Here is a 19,400-nt window from a genome sequence, read left to right as displayed (position 1 = left end):
TTGCTGCATGGTAATAAAAGAAATATCAATCCTCTGTTTTGTCTTACGAATGTTTATTTCCATCTTCTCCAGATTCAATAACGAGGGGAGGCATTCATGGGAATTGTACTGGAATTCCATTTTTTCATTATATAAAAGAGCAGCTTGTATATGTGGATGTCGTAGCTTTATCTTCTTTTTGGTTTAGTGGCTCGATTTTCATAGTTTGTTTTTGGTCCTATGTTTCACGTTTCATTGTTCGCACTTATGTATATGCGAAATAGTAGCAAGATTTTGCTTAGTCATGCTTGATAGAAAGATTGCAAAGTCAATCGTTTTCGCAACCGAGATTTAACCCACATAATTGTAGAGCATCGTGATGGTCATTTTCCGTGTACTAAGTCCAATAGGTGGATTTTGAAAGGGCAAATGACTATCTATAGTTGAGAGCACACAAATATTTTTCATTTGTATTTGTATATATTATACATTTATATATACATAAACAAATGACTTTGTAACAACTTATTGTTTTATCTTTGGGGTTCCCGTCTCTATTATTATTATTATTATTATTATTATTATGGGAAATATCACTACTGATACAGAGATTCAGAATTGCAATTAGCGGTTTGAATCCTTAGATGATTTCCAGTGTTAGCATTAGTGGTAGTTATTGTAGTGGGACGATCGAAGAACTCCAACGGGTTAAAGTTAGAATTAATTCTATTTTGTTTGTCATCATTTCTGAGAGAAGAATAAGGTCCATCTTGATGCATCAAATACATGAGACAGAGTTATTTTCTTGTTTTGCTCATTAGGTTAGCTTCATTTTGACAAAGAAGCCAAAAATTGATGATAATTGTTCAACCAAAGTTCTCTGGTATTGAAAAACTTCCACTTTGCAAGAAAAGAATATTTTGTAAATATCTATGAATCTTGTAAGCTTTAGAAAACTCATTTGTTTAAAGGGTAAATTCTTTTTAAAAAGGGGAAAAAGATAAGAAATAGGAAAATCGAAAAATTGAATCGTACCAATTGAACATTCGATTCAGCTCGATACGTATTCAGTTCGCGATGCAATTCGATTAGTTTATCCATTCATCATAATGATTCAATTCGGTTCGATTGTTTAAAAAAATCAAACTGAACCATACCATTGACACCTCTAATTGTAATTGCATTTGATGAGTTGGCCATTTGTTGCTCAAGAAGTCAAACACATCCCACAAAGAGGAGTTTATGACAAAGTAGACGGAACCTTTGACCAGTAAGAATCACGTATTGAATGCAATTATCTACTTGGCATAATTACTTCTCTTTGATCCGTAGATTAATCCATTTACCATCAAACAAATTTCTATCCTAAGAAATATAACTTTCATAAATGAATTTCTATTTCGAAAATATAAATTTTGTATTATTATTAAACGGGGTTTCTCCGCTCATTAACTCGTCCGGATATCAGAAAAAGAATAATTTCTTACTAGCCAAAAATTATTCTCGGGAATAAAATGGTTATCATTCACGGCCTTACTCAATCCACGACATGAACACGTCACCCGTATATATTGTCTCACGATGCTACGTGCACTACAGTAACTCTAGAACTTAGCTGATATCTATTTTTGCTGTAGCCTCAAATGCCACCAATCCTTTTTACTACAGTAACTCTAGAACTTAACTGATATCTATTTTTGCTGTAGCCTCAAATGCCACCAATCCTTTTTACTACAGTAACTCTAGAACTTAACTGATATCTATTTTTGCTGTAGCCTCAAATGCCACCAATTCTTTAAAGGTTCTTCTCAAGGATTCCAAAAATCAACCTCATGAAAATGCCTCAGATGGAGAAGTTCAGTTAAAATCAGCGGAAAAAAGAGCCGGAAGAGTCTATTAAGTATATGCACATCTTCGTAATAGGAGAAAAGGCAAAAGGTTTAATTTTTAAAAGCCCGGAACCGGCTTGTGTTGCCAGATCATTGGAAAAATACAGAAGTTACTGGCCAAATTCCCCAGCATCTCGGCAATCAGACAGCCTCATACATTTTGCCATTTGCCTCTTACCAAAATCTGCCTAAATCCTTAAGAGCAGAAATGCCAAAAAATCTCCTCTGCTCATCCTCTGCAAAAATACAAAAGAGGAATCCAACGATCAACGGAAGTTTAAGTATAAAGGGCATGCCAATCATGCACATCATGCTGGTAGTAATACAGAACATCGTGTTAAAGAAATATCCTATTGTACTTGACAGTAAAATTCCGGTAACTTGTTTCTCAAAGCCAAGAAAGTTTGACTAGAATTTTGAAAGGGGAGCGTAGCACTTCTAGGTCACTTTTGAGCTGGAGAGGGGCCTCAAAGTAAAAGCTCTAGCTAGTAGAATTGTAGAGGGGAAAATCTATGGAGCTATCTTGCTCGGGCAAATTGTATCTTACATCATAGTTTTGGATAAGTAATCTGCAAATAAGACAATTAGCGCAAACAGACATTGGGACACCAATCCATCCATCTAGAACGAAGAACAAAAGGCACATTGCTCAGTAGAAACGGTCCCTTTTAACTTAAGGTAAAAAGACAATGCTCCTGAAATTAAAATGTCGCCTGTAAAGCAACAATTAAGGAGAAAATACTCATAAGAGTCTGAATATAAACCTTTGCTTTGTTCGAAGCACTAATTGCCTATTCAGTTGCTGAATGGCACTGTATTTCACTTGGACTTCAAACGAGCCTTGAGTTTTCTCAATTCCACCCCATGTTGCTAACACAAAACAAAACAAAGGGGAACACAAAATCAGCAGCAGCAGTATAACAAATGATCAGTGGGATACTAAAAAAAGCAGTTACCCTTAAAAATTCTAGGGTGAGAAATCATTTCATCCTGAAAGTTGGAAAATACGAACCGTATATAACTTGTCCAAAACAAAATCTGATCTTTGTTGCAGCAAACACCACTCCATTGCCATGTCATATACTATGGTGTTGGGCTGTGAACAATGTGAAGTAGATACAGCTTCTTTCTGCTCGAAAGAAAGGTGAAGAGCCACAAACATAAGAAGAGGTCCAACTGTGCCCAGTCAGGAACTTGATAATGAAGGAGGGAGAGAGAAGTTGAGGAAAGAGAACGTACCATCTCCCGAGTCTGTGGCTGCTTTGGATTACTAATTACTAGATGGCCGTTAAATTTTGACTGCTTTCCAGAAGAGCAAGGAGTCTCGATACAGCCGACAAGAGGCCTGGGAAAGTTTTCAAAAGCAAAGAGAGAGCGAGCATTATAAACCTCGAAAATACACAAAAGCATATTCCTCGCAGCACAAGGTCAGAAACAGCTCCTTTCAGCGCTTTTGCCCCCTGTAAGTAAAATAGCTAAGAAAGCACTACAAGATAAACCTGTGAAGAGGTACATTTGTGGAATGGTCTTCCAAATTGAATGGGTAAATAAAAAAGACCACCTGATCAAGACCTACGTTGACCAACCAACTAATCTGCACTTTCAGGTTCCCTGGATTTCTATAGACTTAAGTTATGCCAGAAACAAATGTTCAATATTGCCCCAACCACTCAATTCACCAAAGATGCTCGGAGCTAATATTAACATACAGTGCCACTACAAGGACCAATCCTTTATTGAGAGATAAATCTTATGCGACTGGCCGCCTATGTCCAACCATGTAATTTAGTATGTGTGGTGCGAGACCATGAACATAATGTTTAGCTACTATGTTGGCAGAAGCAATTAACAGGAATAGACCAGAGGGGATATTATGGACCTAGAGGAGCTAATTATATCAAAGTAACTACATTTTAGTTTTATTGCATCTCATCTGTCATGACTCGACAGCTTTATGGCAATTATAACAAAATCGTGTTTCCTATTCTAGAATTTACCCTTCCTAAGTTGCAAGACAATTGAAGCGCAAGGATACTTTTTCAACAAGTATAAGATCTGGACTTCAAACAAATATAAATAACGGTTTATTGGTAAGAACAGCACCATGATTCCCCCATGCTTTCAATTGGTGCTAGTCAACCTAACTTTTTGCATGGGAAGTAAATCACAGATTTTTTGGTCAATGAAACTTAACCCCACTTTAAGACATGCCCTCTAAATATGGAGAATTTCAACATGTTGAATTAAAAAGCATCAAGTCCATTTCGCTTCTCATATGGAGGGGAAATTTCATATAGTTCCCTGAAATGCCATCGTTTTTTTTCCCCCCAAGAGAATCTCCAAAGTGAACTTTGTTTTAAAAATCAACTCCCCAGCTCACCGGCCCACCAATTCTTCGCTGGCTGGCGAGCACATGCGAATCATGTGGCACTTTTCAAGCCAAGGCCAAAGGCATTTTCACTCAGGACAATTTTTTATCATATTTTTCCTCATCTTTTTCTTTCCTCTGTTTCTTCTTCCTTACGCAACCTGACGCCAAGACCTCCCTCTCCACCCTCAATGATCTCCTCCGCGCCCTCTCTTGCCTCAACCGCTGCTGACACTGCAAGAGCGACTTTCACACGCTCACCGCGTGCCGTTGTCATGTCGGCAACCTCAAGGAAGCTTTGCATGCTATTTAGACGATGGTGCGCCACAGTTTCACCCTCGAAACTGTGACGACACAACCCCACCGGCAGGGCCAATCACCTCTGAGTTTCAGTCAGCAGAGTACGCTTTCAAGCGCTGCCAAGCAGGAGCTTAGAAGCCAGCACCCTCAACGCCTTTTCTTCGTCCATGCCGAGAGTTCTTCGTCCCATGCTGTGGAAGTCTCCCGAAAAGAACTACATTTCATACCCCAAAATCCACAACAGACAACTAACCAGAGCTCACCAAGCATATCAAATCTTGTTGTCGCACATTGCCACCATCGTCATAGCATTGCCTTGTCGTATGCCTCCTCATTGCCCACTGTCATCCCTCCTATACCCCATCGTCACCCCCTCCCTCTGTGCACGCTCCCCCTCTGCCCTCTCTCCACCCATCACTGTGATCGTCATTGACAACCACGAGCCCAAGATCTGGGGCTCAAATCAAGTATGAGCGCTCATGCTCAACGGTAGATCACAAATCTGGGGCTCGGATCAACCTCCATCTAAAGGTGCAGGAATTGTCATTAAGGGCGATGGCGGATGAGGCCAAGGGCATTGATAGCAAGGTAGGTGGTTGAGGGGGACTTTGAAGGAGAAGATTGACAGAGTGAGAGGTGTTGATGGAGGATGTCCTCGCTAAATCAATCCAGCTTCTCGTTGCTGAGAACCACGAGAGCCCGCGCAAGGACGCGACGCTCACGTGCTTGCTAGTGGTGAGGCTGAAGGTGTCGAAGATGGAGACGAAGAGCGAAGAAGATGGATGTGCGAGAAGGATGTGTGGTTAGGAATATGAAGACAAGTTTATAGTTCGATTGAAGGCAAAAGGAAAAAAGAAAAAGAAAGAAGCCAAAAAAAAAGCACCTAGACAAAAATGCACTTGGCCATGGCTTGAAAGGTGGCACATGAGACACATGCTCATCGGCTGGCAAAGAATTGGCTGGTCAGTGAGCTGAAGGCCTAATTTGAGACCATTTCAAGGCTTTATTGAAACAAGATCCACTCTGGGGACTTTTTTGAAAAAACAGCCCCACTTCAAAGGGCTATTTGAAATTTTGCCGAATATTACTAACTTAGGACATAGCAGGTCAAGTGCAATGCTGAACATCATCTCATAACCTTCAAATCAGGGGACGAAAAAAGAAAAGAAAGCCCTTACATGAAATTAGTGGATACAGTGCTCCACTTACTCGAATTTCCTAACATTTTGCATTAAACCTCTCTCCACTCAAGATTATTTATCTGTAGGAAGCACTACAAGTAACGAAGCTGGAAAACAATGGTATTGCACTCAATGGCAGCAAGAATTTTCCATAGAATCTCAGAAAGTAGGAATAGCAGAAGAGGAAACATCATTTTCCTTCAATTCTTCTTTCCCCAAATTAGCATTTCGTTTCCTGTTTCTGCTCTTTATTCTCCTTGCTGACTCTACACATACTAAATGACTTGGTACATGCTACATCAGCAGCCATGTCATTTACTATGGATGTACTATTAAAAGTTTGGTGTGTGCAGCATTACTACAGTAACATTTTGTACTTTCATACAATGTGGCACCTTAAAAAATTCAACTTCTCAAATGGGAAAAAAAAGAAAATAAAGGAGACAGAACCTAACTAAAAATTCAACCAAAAAGAAAAAACAAACTAACTAAAGGATCATCTTCACACATACCTTCCGTCAGGTAGCACCAAGCATCCAGTATCCAATTGTTTTATGGCTCTCTTTGCTGCTTCCCTTGTTTTGAATATCACAAAAGCTTGACCTATCTCACAATTCAAATTGTCAAAAGTAAGCATGCATGCACGTGAAGCATCCTTAACAGAAGAAATTTGCGAAATTTACAATCCAAAAGTAAAAAACTGCAATGAACTAATGGATAGTTGTAAAGTACGACTACGTCAATATAAAGTTCACATGGAAGGGACGTTCTCGCCTCATATAGTCTCAATTAAACAGACAAATTCCATAAAAGAAAATGAAAGAAAATCGCTATACACATCAAACCAAACTCTAAACAAGGGGTCATTAAACCAAAGCCTTCGGTTCAAACCGATTCGATATAGTAAGATCCAATTGAGCCAAACAAAACACTTATTTTTGAGTAAAAATGGTTGCGTAGCTATTTGTACTGATAGTGCTATGAATCTAGACCTGACTAAAAAAGCAATCTTTCCTCATGAGACTGATATTATTAGTTCAAAAACAAATGATACTTGTCAAAAAGAGCATGTTGTAAACACTAGCTCTAACGAGCAGTATAAGAGAGAACTATCTATACTACCTGCTTATCAGAGACCTGTAAGGGATATTCCGCCTTTGGGACTACAGCAACTAATCCAACATCAAACCAAGAGGGAGATACTCAAAGGACACAGTTGTGAAAAACAGACTATGCATTTCCTTTTTACAGTTAATGAAAGCTAGGAGAGAGCATTAAGTAGCTGTGTCGGAATGTTCCGCACCAGTGTCATTGCTACCGTATGTAAAAGTAACTCTTGCTGTTTTCTACAGCATAATTTACAATCCTCGGCGTCATTTGCAAGTGCCGATACAAGGAGGCCTATTCCCTTGAGATTCATTCCAGATTCAAGTCATCACAGTTGGAAGATCAATAAATGAAAAAAATAATCCAATAAAGCAGTTGACCCTCTTCTGGTCATACTTTCAAACAAGATTCTTTGAGATTCATGTCTATTCACCAGGAAATCACTACACTAAGCAGGAGAGAAGGTGATATACAATAGCACTTTCTCTTGGGAATCTTCTGTTGATCGATTCTACCCACACCATCCAAAGATTCACGACCATGGGAAACAAGGAGAATACCATCATGAAGAGAAGAGGTCTTCCCCATCCTCCTCCTTAACAGAGAAATAATAAAGACAGCCACCTGCCCCAACAATCCTTGACTTGCATCCAACAAGTAATTTGAAGCTCAAGTACCTCTCTGAGAAGACAAATGACTGGGACTCCGAATTTAATAATTCACTCACAGAAAGATCCATCAAATCACCTAATGAACAAGAATCTAAAGCATGACCGCGTTTACCTAGAGTTGGCTGTTCTCGGAAGAAAGTTGGAGATAAGACTTGTGTCTCCACACATTGCTGAAAGCACTTAACTAAATCTAGAACATGTTCACTTCCACGATTACCTCACATATCTTTAGCAAAGTCCAAATGAAAATGTGGAGAGCTTAAAACAAAATCCCTGATTAAGCACCTGCCAGAAAATGATGATATAAGCGGTCCAAACTTCTGCATCCCTGTGTTATCAGCCCGACCCACACAATCCCTGTTTATTCAACTTGTTATTGGCCTTTGAAATGACCAAATCTTTTCATAAAGTAACTACCCGTATCAACATCAACATCAAGATCACCTTTATCCCAAACTAGTTGAGGTCGGCGGTCGATGAACCCAAAAATAAATAAAATAAAAGCAAGACCGATTGAGGAAAAAGAAATAATTATATAAAAATAAATATATATAATTATATATAGGGAAAAAGAACTAAAAAGGACAGTCTGGAACATAGGAATTCTGTCCCTCCACAATGCTAATAGCTTTCCTCCACTCCGTCCTAAGACAAGCCGTACGCCAATCTATTTTCCACTTCATTAAATCTTATTTTACTACTTTCTCCTAGGTAAGTTTTGGCCGACCTCTTCCTTTCTTCATGTCATGCTCTTGGTAACAAACTTCTGTTCTTATTGGAACATCTAGGGATCTTCGAAGAATATGCCCAAACCATCTCAATCTATGTTCTTTCATCTTTTACGCCAACCTCTTCCTTTTTTCATGTCATGCTCTCGGTAACAAACTTCTGCTCTTACCGAAGCATCTAGGGATCTTCGAAGAATTGCCCAAACCATCTCAATCTATGTTCTCTCATCTTTTTTGCCACCGATATTACTTCAACTTTTCGTCGATTATCTTTATTTTTTATCTTATTCATCATTATATGACCACACATCCATCTTAACATACTCATTTCCGCTACTCACATTTTATGCTCATGTTGCCTCTATGCTGGCCAACATTCAACTCCATATAGCATTGCAGGCTTTATTCTTGTTCCATAAAATTTTCCCTTTAGCCTGAGAGGGATTTTGCAATCACACAAAAATCCTAATGCACTGCATCATTTCATCCAACCTGCTTTGATTCTATGGCTTACATCCTCATCAATCTCTCCCCCTTTTTGCAATATTGATCCCAGATATCTAAAAGCATCTTTCTTGGGTACCTCCTGTCCGAGCATATTCACGGATTCTTGATGTCCTCCTATTGTCGCGTCGAACTCACACTTTATGTATTCGACTTAACGTAAATCCTTTAGACTCCAACGTACTTCTCCATAATTCTAATTTACCGTCAATCCCAACCCTGGTCTCATCAATAAGCACAATATCATCTGCAAATAGCATATATCATGGCACCTCATCTTGGATATCTTTTGTTAGCTCATCCATAACCAGGGCAAAAAGATAAGACTCAAAGCGTAACCCGAAGTAACTACCCATATCCCGCAAGAAAATCCCTCCAACATGAATATCCGTCTAGAACTCCTACAACTCACATCCATCAAAATTAATATCTATCCATGCTTGTATCTTCCAAGAACAACAGCAGCAATTTTGATTTTCATGCCACAACAAACCATGGCACTCCACCTTGCAAATCCACCACCGACCCAAGTATACCATGCACAATGATCTTCGATTGAACCTCTTCAGTCCTTTGGTGTACCCGTCTATTTGCTCGATCAATGCAGCCTAAGCATATAACCTCCCTTCACTCTCAACCCAGGAAACTAGCTCTACGATAAAGGTAGCTTGATGACAATAAACAAGAAGATGTCCACAGATATTCTATTTTAGAAGGGCAGGGTACAGCAAAAGCAACAGTAACATAGATGATGGATGTATTAGAAGAAAATGCAGACTAAACTGAAGGAAAGAGAAAACAAAAAACAAAGGAAGCTAAAAGAGCTAGGAGGATGATGAAACTGGCCAGCCAGGGAGAAAAGCATGAGCATGTGTGCGCTGGGGAGAGAGAGAGAGAGAGAACGTGACATGTATCATTAATCTGAGTTAGGCTGATCCTAAATTCAATTTAGAATAGATTCTTCGACCAGAATGGTCCAACTAAACAAAAGTTAAGATCCAATCTACACCACTCCACAGCCCGTCAAACATTCTGCTTGCCAATAACCCCGCTCAGCTAGATACGTGATGATTAATATAAAATAAAAATTGGCTGTAGAAAGGCTACATAGTTTGTTTCAGTAACAATCATGATACAGTTGAATGTCCTCATGTATCAGAATCCTTTATCAGCCAAGCATAGTAACTTAGTATTACTAAAGGCATGTTTGTTTACAATTAATCAAAAGCAAATGTACTTTTTCCCTTTCCCGGAAAAATTTAACTATTACCTACATCTTAAAAATTATTTATAAATTACATGTGAATCTTAAGTTTCAGGTGTCCGGATTAGAATAAAGTCGAAGAACTTGAGCTGCAAGATATTGATTAAGCAAAAAGGAAGAGTAAAAGTCGATCCCGAAACGCCCTGTACAAGGGTGACGGGAAATTCCAGTCCTCAGGGTCACAATACAACTACATCTCAGAGTGGCAAATTATTTACCCAGACTGCGATATTGCAAGTGAACTTGATGCAACAAAATCAGGTTTTCTGTGCTATTCTTACCACAGTGGGGGCTAGAAGTTGTAGTCTGCAAAAGCATCTTTGCTGAGCATTTCTCCTTAAAGCCTTGCCAAATTATATCCTGCGGGTTATAACACTATTGTAGTGATAATGAACTGCATTGGGAATAATCCAGACAAAGGAAAAAAATACTAGCCCACAGGGATTTGATACAACTTTTAAACGAATAGGAACTCCCCAATGGATAGTAGTACTACCTGAAAAATTGTTCCACTTGCTAGACCACATGCTTTGGAAAGAAGAGTATATCATGGGAAAGAACCTTAAAAGTACATAGTGACTTGAGAAGCATCTCCTAAGATGGTGGCTTTAGCAAAAGGAGCAACATCAAATAAGGCCCAAATCAAACTTGAAAGATCAAATGCCACCACATGCATTCACTATGAAAGATCCCAATCTCATGAAATGCCAAATTACAAGATGCACATTTGGAAACACCTGAGTTATATGCAAGATAACTCAAACCAGTATTTAGATACGGAAGGTAACAGACCAACAAACTGATCTAATTTAGAGCTCCCTCTTGGCAAAGAGGTGAAAATTCTATAGAAAACTAGCTCAGAAGTGACTTATTTTCCTATTCGTAGCAGCATTAAGAACTGTACAAATTTCTACCAGTTTACTTTGAGCTCAAGCCAAGTCCGAAAAAGACCATAATTATTTTGTGTAACTAGTAAAAGATCTTGGAATATTAGAGGATGCCAATTGTTCAGCCGGCCAGCTTTGATGACAGTAGTTATTTCTAGCTGCTTGAACAAAGCTCAAAGAAAGATTTTTTCAAGTTTGCTTTTATGGGGATTACCTCAACTTCAGTCGAGGCATAACTTGGATCCAAATTTTGAAGCAGAACAAGTGTTCCTTGCTTCCGTGCAGTCTGTATTCTATCTTCAAAAGGCTGAAAATAATGAATGACACAATCAATCTGACATGTAAGTTACATCCCCAGTCCATTCCAAAAGAAAAGAGAGTTTGGGCCAATTGGAAGCTTTAGTCTCTTGGCAACGAGATATTCCCATGTTAAATCATGGTCAACTTTATATATGCTTCTCTTTTAGCAACAGTATCAACATCAATCTGTATCAAAGTCAATTATCATCTTTCTGTTATTTGGCTGGTTGGAAAGAACGGGACAAAGGAGCCTTTTCAAGGGAAAGAATCCTTGATCCAAGTAATTACTGAAAATTGTAACTTGCACACTTTTTGCATGTAGGTGTTCTAATCTTAGATCCAAATGCTTGGTCTTAATAAGCTCCCTTTTGGCTTCGAACACTTTTTTGGGTTGGCACCTTTTGGTGCCTCATTCTGAAATACCCTTTATTTAGACCAAAACGAAATAATACAGAGAAATAAAGACCAACAGACAATAGGGCCAAAGTACTTACAGGCGGCTTGAACCATGTGTTCTTGTCCTGTCCAAAGAGCACAAAGTAAACATAAAAATCTTGATCCAGGGAAAATAAAATAAATGAATGGCAATTAATCATATTGTGCCAATTATAATGATTTGAAACTAAAGGTAACTTAGGTACACCAAAGAAACACCATTGAACACTCCAAAAAGAAATAATTAATGATGACTAAAAGAAAGAAAGGCTAGAACAAAAAGAGAACATGTACATCAATGCCTGCAATGAAAAAGTTAAAATAACTGAAAAAACATGAGGGGTTAAATTCTCAAAAAGTTCCTCATTAAGTCAAAACAGCTACTTAACAGTTCCAAGTATCAAACTAGAGAATTTTTGTGAGACCATGATCAACTACATTAAAAATATTTAAAGTATGCGATGAAGATGTGGTTTCATACCTAAATCTTGTAAAACTTTCCCACAAGAGGCTAGGATTTTCCCCAAGACTGAGCATTGAAATGTATGGAAACAAATAAAAGGTCTGGAATGATTTGAACTTAGTACATACTCCTATATTACGTAAAATACGTGGGACTACTTCCAGCTACCGGTGAGACTAAATTATTAGATGAAAGTGTTCTTTAGTGTTTAATTGTTGTGATAAAGATCAAATGGTAAAGTAGAAATTTGAGGCTCATCGGTCACTACATAATTGCAACCAACAGAAGTGAAAGATGAATGAATAAAGAATTTATCCAAGGTGATGTTCTCTACGCTATTGGTCAAAGAGTCATTGGAAGCTCTTTTAGTAAAAAATGATTTCCATCGCAAGTAAGGTCATCGATGGCAACTAAACCCACAACAAAAATTAATGCCGACAATCATGACCATTGGTGTCCAATTAGATCATAGGAATCATATGAATCAATAATTCTACAATTAAACTTATGATTCATATTATCTGCGATTCACACCTGCTAAATGAATCATAATTGTGCGATGATCTCAACCACATTGCTTACTCCATCCTTTAGTTGGATCAATGGGTGAGTCCTCTACTCATATCTCACTAAAAGATCTCATAACATCACACATTTACCAAAGCATTAGATTAGACTAGCATAACAAAAAATGAACACCACTTTAATCAAAAGGCCTTATTAATAGCCCTATCGGGATAAAGCTTAACATGCATTCCTCGATTGCAATTTAGGGTCCATTTGTTCAAAGAAAAACTATTTCCAGAAATTGTTTTATGACTTTCTAGTGTTTGGACGAAGGAAACTAATTGATCCGGGGAATACATATTCCACGGACCGAAAACGTCAAACTTAGGTTGGTGGATAATGTCTTCTCCTTCCGGGCAGAAGAAAACCACTTTCTCTACACCACCAAACAAATGATTTCCATGGAAGATATTTTCCTTTATCATGAAATTTCAGTGAAACAAACACACCCTTAATATTCCATTAAAGCTTCACCCGCTCCATAATCTTTCCCATGAGTTCCAATTGATTGAGGGTCCTACTTGAAATTGGAGGAACCCTTAGATGGAATGCAAGTTCCTTAAATGCCCTAAGAGCACTCCAATGTTTGGACGACGAAAATTGATCGATCAACTTTTTGATGGATCGAAAACTGCAAACTTAGATTGGTGGAAAACGACTTCTCCTTCCGGAAAGAAGAAAACCACTTTCTCTAAACCACCAAACAAATGAAAACCGAACGTTCTCCTTGAAAATGATTTCCATTGAAGAATTTTTCCTTTATCACGAACTTTCAGTGAAACAAACACACCACTAATATTCTAACAAAGCTTCACCCGCTCCATGATATTTCCGATGAGCTCCAATTGATTGAGAGTTGTTAGAGTAATTAAATATTAAATCACGCCTTCATCTAACAAATTAAGCTTTTAGAACAATTAGAACAACTGGCAAGAATCCCACAAAATCTTACATGGTATCAAAGATAGAGGTCCCGAGTTCAAATCTTTCCAAGCCCCATTTGTCCTCCCCAGTTAAATATTTACACGCTTAGTACTTAGCAAAAAGAGACCGGACTAAGCGTGAGGGGGGAGTGCTAGAGTAATTAAATATTAAACCACGCCTTCATCTAAAAGCTTAAGCAATAATCCCACAAAATCTCTCGGCCTTTGAATTTGGAGGAACTCTTAGATGGAATGCAAGTTCCTTAGATGCCATAAGAGCACTCCTTGACAAAATAGGCCGCAAAAGTATATCTATTGAAGCACAAACAAACAATGTATACTCAATCGACATATATCCAACTGCAAACTTACAACATCAACTGGTAGAGCAGCTCGCAATGCTTTGTGGTTGTTTTTGTCATCCTTTTGAGGAGATAGATGAGAGGATACTTCAAGCAACTTTTGACTAGAGAGTTCCATCAATTTCTGCTCAGGCTTCAAAATGAGGCCTCTCTCTCCTCTTGGAGATTCACCGAGGCATTTACTTTTCAAATGATTCTCGGATGAACTTCCACTTCGTATTGAGGCCCGACGCCTAACACCAAATTCATCAATTGACTTGCCTTTATCATTCTTATACTTATCGCTCAACAATATCTCCGAAGCATCCATTTTTCGTTTCTTCAACGGCCTCTCGAGATCGTCAACTTGCACTACGGTTGAGGTAGTTTTGTCACGTGGAGACACCAATAAATGTTCCCCACATGTATGTCCATTCGTTTTGGCTTTCAGAGATGGTTCCTCTCCTTCACCATCCTTCTTTCCTTCAAGTGTACCCGACCCAGAGGCCAATGCCTCACTGGGCAACTCACTTTCGCCAAGGTCTTCATCCTCTTTGTCGAGAGAGACAACCTTTTCAACACCATTGCGATTGAGACTTCTGTCTCTATTAAAGAGGGACTTAACTGCGATGATTAAAAACATTTGATTAAAAGATATATGTTGAATTGTTGAAAAACACAAAAGTACTCCTTTATGATTTTGTCCGATTATCCTCGTCCTATTAAGTGCTAGAAATTAAAAGTTCCATCACTACATAAATGTTCAATGTGCTCAATCGATAGCACACTAAACAATGATCTCAACTGGAGAGGACTTGAAAGCTTAAGTAGGGATGAACCTACTTAATTAAAGAGTCGAACGCAATTAGTTAGGGTATGGCATTAGCGACCATTTGTCTTTTAGCAATTATCTTTAAGTTTACCAAAATTTTCAAAAAGTATTTAAGTGATAAAGAACCGTCACTTGTTAACTAAAATACATCTATGGTCGCATTTTGAATAAATGCCTTTCATTTCACATGTACCTTGGCTTGTCACACCCATTGTTCATTACTATTGCTTTAGTCACCATAGGAGTTGCATAGTGTTGCGTTGCTCTCCTTGACAAAATTGAGCAGACTTAAACTTACATAAGCACATAGTAGCAATCATGTTAAGAGAAACCCAATCCAAGGGAAAATGCTAGAGTGGAATCGTGACAATTTAAAAAGCAACTAATATGAGTAATAAGGATAATATCTAAAACTATTATCCCCACATAACATAACAAGACCAAGCATTTCTAAAGCATAAACAATGCACCTACACTCCAATTTACACCTGTATTTATGGAGCTGGCAATGACAAGGAGGTTCTTCATCTTTTTTCCCTTATTATCTTCCATTGCTTTTAGGTGGTTGTACCTATCTCAAAAGTTTCAATAGTGTCATTGTAGATCTAAAAATGCAACCATAAATGTGAACATAGCATACCGAGAACACACTCAACTAGAAAATTATTATTGGACTGGGACTTAGACCAAGTTCATTACGCAATATAGAAAAGTAGTGGCAATCTTAAGAAAGAAATACTAGGAGGATAGCTTGGTATTACATCATTTCAATTTCAATTATTATATTTATAATCGGTCATCAAACCGGTTTATTGAATCCCCTTTTAATATTAAATGAGCACCAAATAAACTTGACTTATGCCTTTTGGCACTCACTAAACATTTTGCTATGTAAAATTCCAATCTAATCAGATAAACCCATAAGTGTCTTTTTTGGTCTTCTCAGCCTTAGCAGGTTTGTTTAGTGTTTAAAAATTACACTATTCCGCCCATGCAACACGTATCTACTCCAGATAGAGGGACAAAGGGTTTTTTATTAACGTCCGAGGCTCTTTACTTCTTCGCCTTTCCGGGAAGCGAGCAAAGATGTGGACAAAAGCTAATGACAAAAGCGCCAAAAGTGTTTTCTCGTTAAACACGCCTCATTCAAACTTTATAAAGGTAGAATCTCAACGCCCCGCCTCACTTCATCACCTAAGCAAGTGCCATATGCACCTTGGACCATATTGGGCCCACTTTGAGATTCCGGTTCCATAAAATTCTATTGGGAACTATGTAAGCTCAACACATTTTTAGTTCGTCTTAACAAAAAGAACCTTTTGGCTATGCTCTATATTTGAGTGGACCAAGCAACAGTAATATCCTACATGTGATAGCTAAGAATGAAATTTCCATAAACCCTAGGCATCAATACCAACTAGGGACAGCTCCTTTTCTCTCTAATCAAATAATAAGAAAACCAGAAATTATCCAATGGTAGGCTCTAAAAGCAAAATACATACCTTCAATGCCAGCAATTTTTTCATCTATCTGATGCATTATTTTGCATTGCACGACATCAAATGTACGAGAAAATACAAAGTCAGCCATTTGAAGCTCTTCAATAGAAGGTCGCGGGTTTCTTGTGTCCTCTGAAATGCAGATGACGTGGCATTTCCCAGCAATTGCTTCCTATATCAGTACATATGTTAGTTAGCAGCCAAATTTTAACTTCGAGTGAAAAGCTCAAAGAACAGACAGGAAATGATAAGTTTAAAGTTCATATAATAACTTAGCAAATCCGGACAGAACAAACTGAAGGCAGCTACTTAAGAAAATAGTACAGTCCTTATTAAGGCAGACTCATAAAAAATCCTGAGAGATCCCTCTAGGCACAGGTCGAATTTGATAGGAAGATTGAACTTATAAGTTGCAATCACAGAAGCGCGACAAGCTAGATTAAAAACCTTATGTTTTTGCCAAAGAACAGGCTTAATCTATTCTGTTACTTCTTTATTGTTTATTGCTTGGGGTGTCAAGGGCATAAAACATTTCTGCATCTACTTGATAGTCATGTATACATTTATGCATGTGATGAACAAATCCAAATCTCAAGATTCTCTCCACAACCAAAGGGATGGCGCCTTAAGATAATAAACCAAATTACTTTTAATAAAGAAGAAAACTTCAACCAAAAATGTGGTCAACAACACTAGATCAGAAAGGGCCGAGATTCAAATAAAAGATGATGAAAGAAACCGTTGAACTCAATAGGCTCGATTTGTTCTTTCTTTGTTTCTTTTATTTATTTATTTATTTTTGCAGGCGAATCAAACAGGATCAATTCAATCTCCACTAAAAACACGGTGGGTGTGGCATGATACAATAGCTAAGGAAAAATAAAAAAAATCATAACAATCAAAGCTCAGTAGCACCAGTCTCAAGGAATAGTGGGGCTCCAGGCAACTTATCTAAAGGAAAATTGTTAGCCAATAGTGTGATTCAACATTTATCGCATCAATGTTCCCAAGATTGGGAGTTCAAAGCCTTTGTTCGTGTTTTTATTATTCTTATAAAAATTGAAAGGTTTATCGAACTTCTGAGGATGTACAGGTGTGAAGCATTGGAACAGATGGAAATTCAGCACCAAGAATAAGTAATATGCTACCCCTAATGGAGTGGCAAATCAAGAACCTTTGGAAATTTAATCAATCTTACCTAATAATGTGTAAATTTGGCGGGTCTATTACCAACTTCTTAAAGCTCAAATACCATGATGTGTTTGATTAATATTTGGACGACCTGACATAGACGATCATACTATAGAATCTTGAAGTAAAGGAAAATGCAAGAAATTAATGAAAACTGCTATTCCAAGCTGCTTTCCAGCTAAACAAACAGCAATGTTGTCAAATAAATTGGAAGTCCAACTTAACCCAAACATTTACAAAGAAAAGTTACTCTAACAGGGGTCGTATTGACAATTCAACAGCATTCCTATCGCAAAGGAATGGCATATATGAGAGACAAGATCATTGACATCAGTAGATGTTACAATGTTAAAGGAGCTTCAGAATCATGCCGAAGCAACCATCTCAAACATGTAGAGAACTTCTAAACAGCAACTTTGATCAAGTACAAGACAGAATTTGCAATCATATTGTAAAACAAGTACTTACCAGAGGATTAATATTTGCAAGACCTACACCTTCTCCGGATGCCAAAAATAATTCATTCTCCAGCGGCTTTACAGTTCCTAGGTGATTGACGATCTCATCAGGACGGAAAAACCACAGAACCTTCACTTTCCTCAACTTAGCTGGGTTTTGCCATATCCTTATGAGTTTCCCAATGTAGGGCTCAGGCTCACTTTCCTTGAATAGATAAACACAGTCATAGAGACTGTATTCCACACCCTCGAAATGGAACGATTTGTAATACTGGACCTCTCTGTTCTTTCTGTCAAAACCTAACTTTTTGCCCCACTTGAAATCGATATCATCACCACGGTTGCTTGTTTCCGCCATTCTCTCCTATTAAATCTTCCTCCCACCTGTGCCACAAAGACCACGAGGACCATGAGACATGACGAGTACCACAGCATGACGCAATCATTCCATGCGCCCCGCGAGCAAAGTGGCAGCACTGCGCCCCATTTTCCAGGACCCAAAAAACACTCACGGTAAAAGCAAGAAAACCTGATTCGCTATGGCAGAAGAATAGCCAATGTGCAACTAGACAAGTGGACTAATAAAGCAACCCTTACATAGCTCCGAGCATCGGTCGTGCGACACTGCACACCCCAGTTACCTAATCGCAAACAGACCGTCCCCCCGTCAACAAAATTCCACGGCACCACTTGTTCCTACAATCAAATCACCCATCTCGTTCGCAGCAGAAGAGTTCACTAAAAACATCCGCGTCGGTTCGAGGTCGAAGCAACAACCAGTAGTCTAGTCAATCAAAGTGGAGTTGGACAAACACGAGCGGCACGAGGAAAACCAAAAGCGAAAAAAGGGAAAATCGAAGAGAACGAGGCAGTTCCACTGATACTTACAAGTCGAAGCGTCGGATGGAGCTCGGCTCTCCTCCCTTTATCTCTGCGCCCTCCGCTCCGTCGGTGAACGACTCCGGATCCTGCGGAGGAAGGTGAGGATTTCACGGGGCGTGATTTCCCCCCAAAGTCCGGTGCCCCAATTTTGAGACTGGCCCCTTCTTTAACGATCCGGATGGCATTGAAAGTGGGCCTTGGGCTTGGTCAAATTTCGGCCCAACTCTCACTCTCTCTCTCCCGAAATGGGTAGCGTCGGGCCGATATTTCATGCGAGTGGTCACGCCACTGATCGTAAACGCCCGCCCAAACTTCAAGCTTTGCGTAGGATTCTCAGCAAATTGAGGGTCCATTTAATTCCCAGAAAAATCAATAATTTTTAAAATATTTTTTTAAAAAATAATTATTTATATCGCTTATAATAATTAGTCAATAAGAAAGAGAATATGTGTACTCAAAGTCTCAAAACTTATTATGAAAGTGCAATTAAGTCCTAAAACTTGTCAAATTAATGCAATCAAGACATTTTGTTAACTCTGTCCAACTTGGTTATTGAAAAATGTTGACATCATTTTTTTTATTATTTCCTCTCTCTTGCGTGGCAAATACGTGGCCGAAACATGAAGAAAAG

General features: G+C 38.5%; 1 protein-coding gene across 3 annotated transcripts; it reads right to left on the bottom strand.

Moving 5' to 3' along the window:
• Nucleotides 1–1,896: 1,896 nt before the first annotated feature.
• LOC115753993 (protein ANTI-SILENCING 1) lies at nucleotides 1,897–18,922 on the bottom strand. 3 transcript variants are annotated; one of them, XM_030692875.2, is made up of 13 exons: nucleotides 18,776–18,922; nucleotides 18,520–18,671; nucleotides 17,898–18,271; nucleotides 16,242–16,410; nucleotides 13,939–14,531; nucleotides 11,673–11,699; nucleotides 11,093–11,185; nucleotides 10,273–10,351; nucleotides 6,230–6,320; nucleotides 3,108–3,213; nucleotides 2,881–2,997; nucleotides 2,633–2,738; nucleotides 1,897–2,104 (listed from the first exon to the last, which is right to left on the bottom strand). In XM_030692875.2, the coding sequence occupies exons 3-12, from the start codon at nucleotides 18,243–18,245 to the stop codon at nucleotides 2,688–2,690; spliced, it is 1,674 nt and encodes a 557-aa protein (XP_030548735.2). In that variant the 5' UTR covers nucleotides 18,246–18,271; nucleotides 18,520–18,671; nucleotides 18,776–18,922; the 3' UTR covers nucleotides 1,897–2,104; nucleotides 2,633–2,687. The 3 variants fall into 3 exon arrangements, with proteins under 3 accessions (XP_030548735.2, XP_030548736.2, XP_030548734.2); XM_030692876.2 differs by lacking the exon at nucleotides 18,520–18,671 and having other exon boundaries at nucleotides 13,942–14,531; XM_030692874.2 differs by lacking the exon at nucleotides 18,520–18,671 and having other exon boundaries at nucleotides 18,776–18,921.
• Nucleotides 18,923–19,400: the final 478 nt, after the last annotated feature.

Source organism: Rhodamnia argentea, chromosome 4 (genome assembly GCF_020921035.1).
Source record: "Rhodamnia argentea isolate NSW1041297 chromosome 4, ASM2092103v1, whole genome shotgun sequence".
NCBI classification, from domain to species: Eukaryota; Viridiplantae; Streptophyta; class Magnoliopsida; order Myrtales; family Myrtaceae; genus Rhodamnia; species Rhodamnia argentea.
The sequence above is the reverse complement of the archived record's forward strand: the minus strand, read 5'-3'. Positions and strand labels throughout refer to the sequence as shown.

Excerpts from the sequence above, each read along its gene's own strand:
- LOC115753993 (XM_030692875.2), bottom strand. The coding sequence starts at position 18,245 with ATGGCGGAAACAAGCAACCGTGGTGATGATATCGATTTCAAGTGGGGC. Across the intron at positions 16,411-17,897 it reads TTGCAAATATTAATCCTCTG|GAAGCAATTGCTGGGAAATG; the intron begins GTAAGTACTTGT and ends GTACTGATATAG. Across the intron at positions 11,186-11,672 it reads ACACATGGTTCAAGCCGCCT|CCTTTTGAAGATAGAATACA; the intron begins GTAAGTACTTTG and ends CATTATTTTCAG.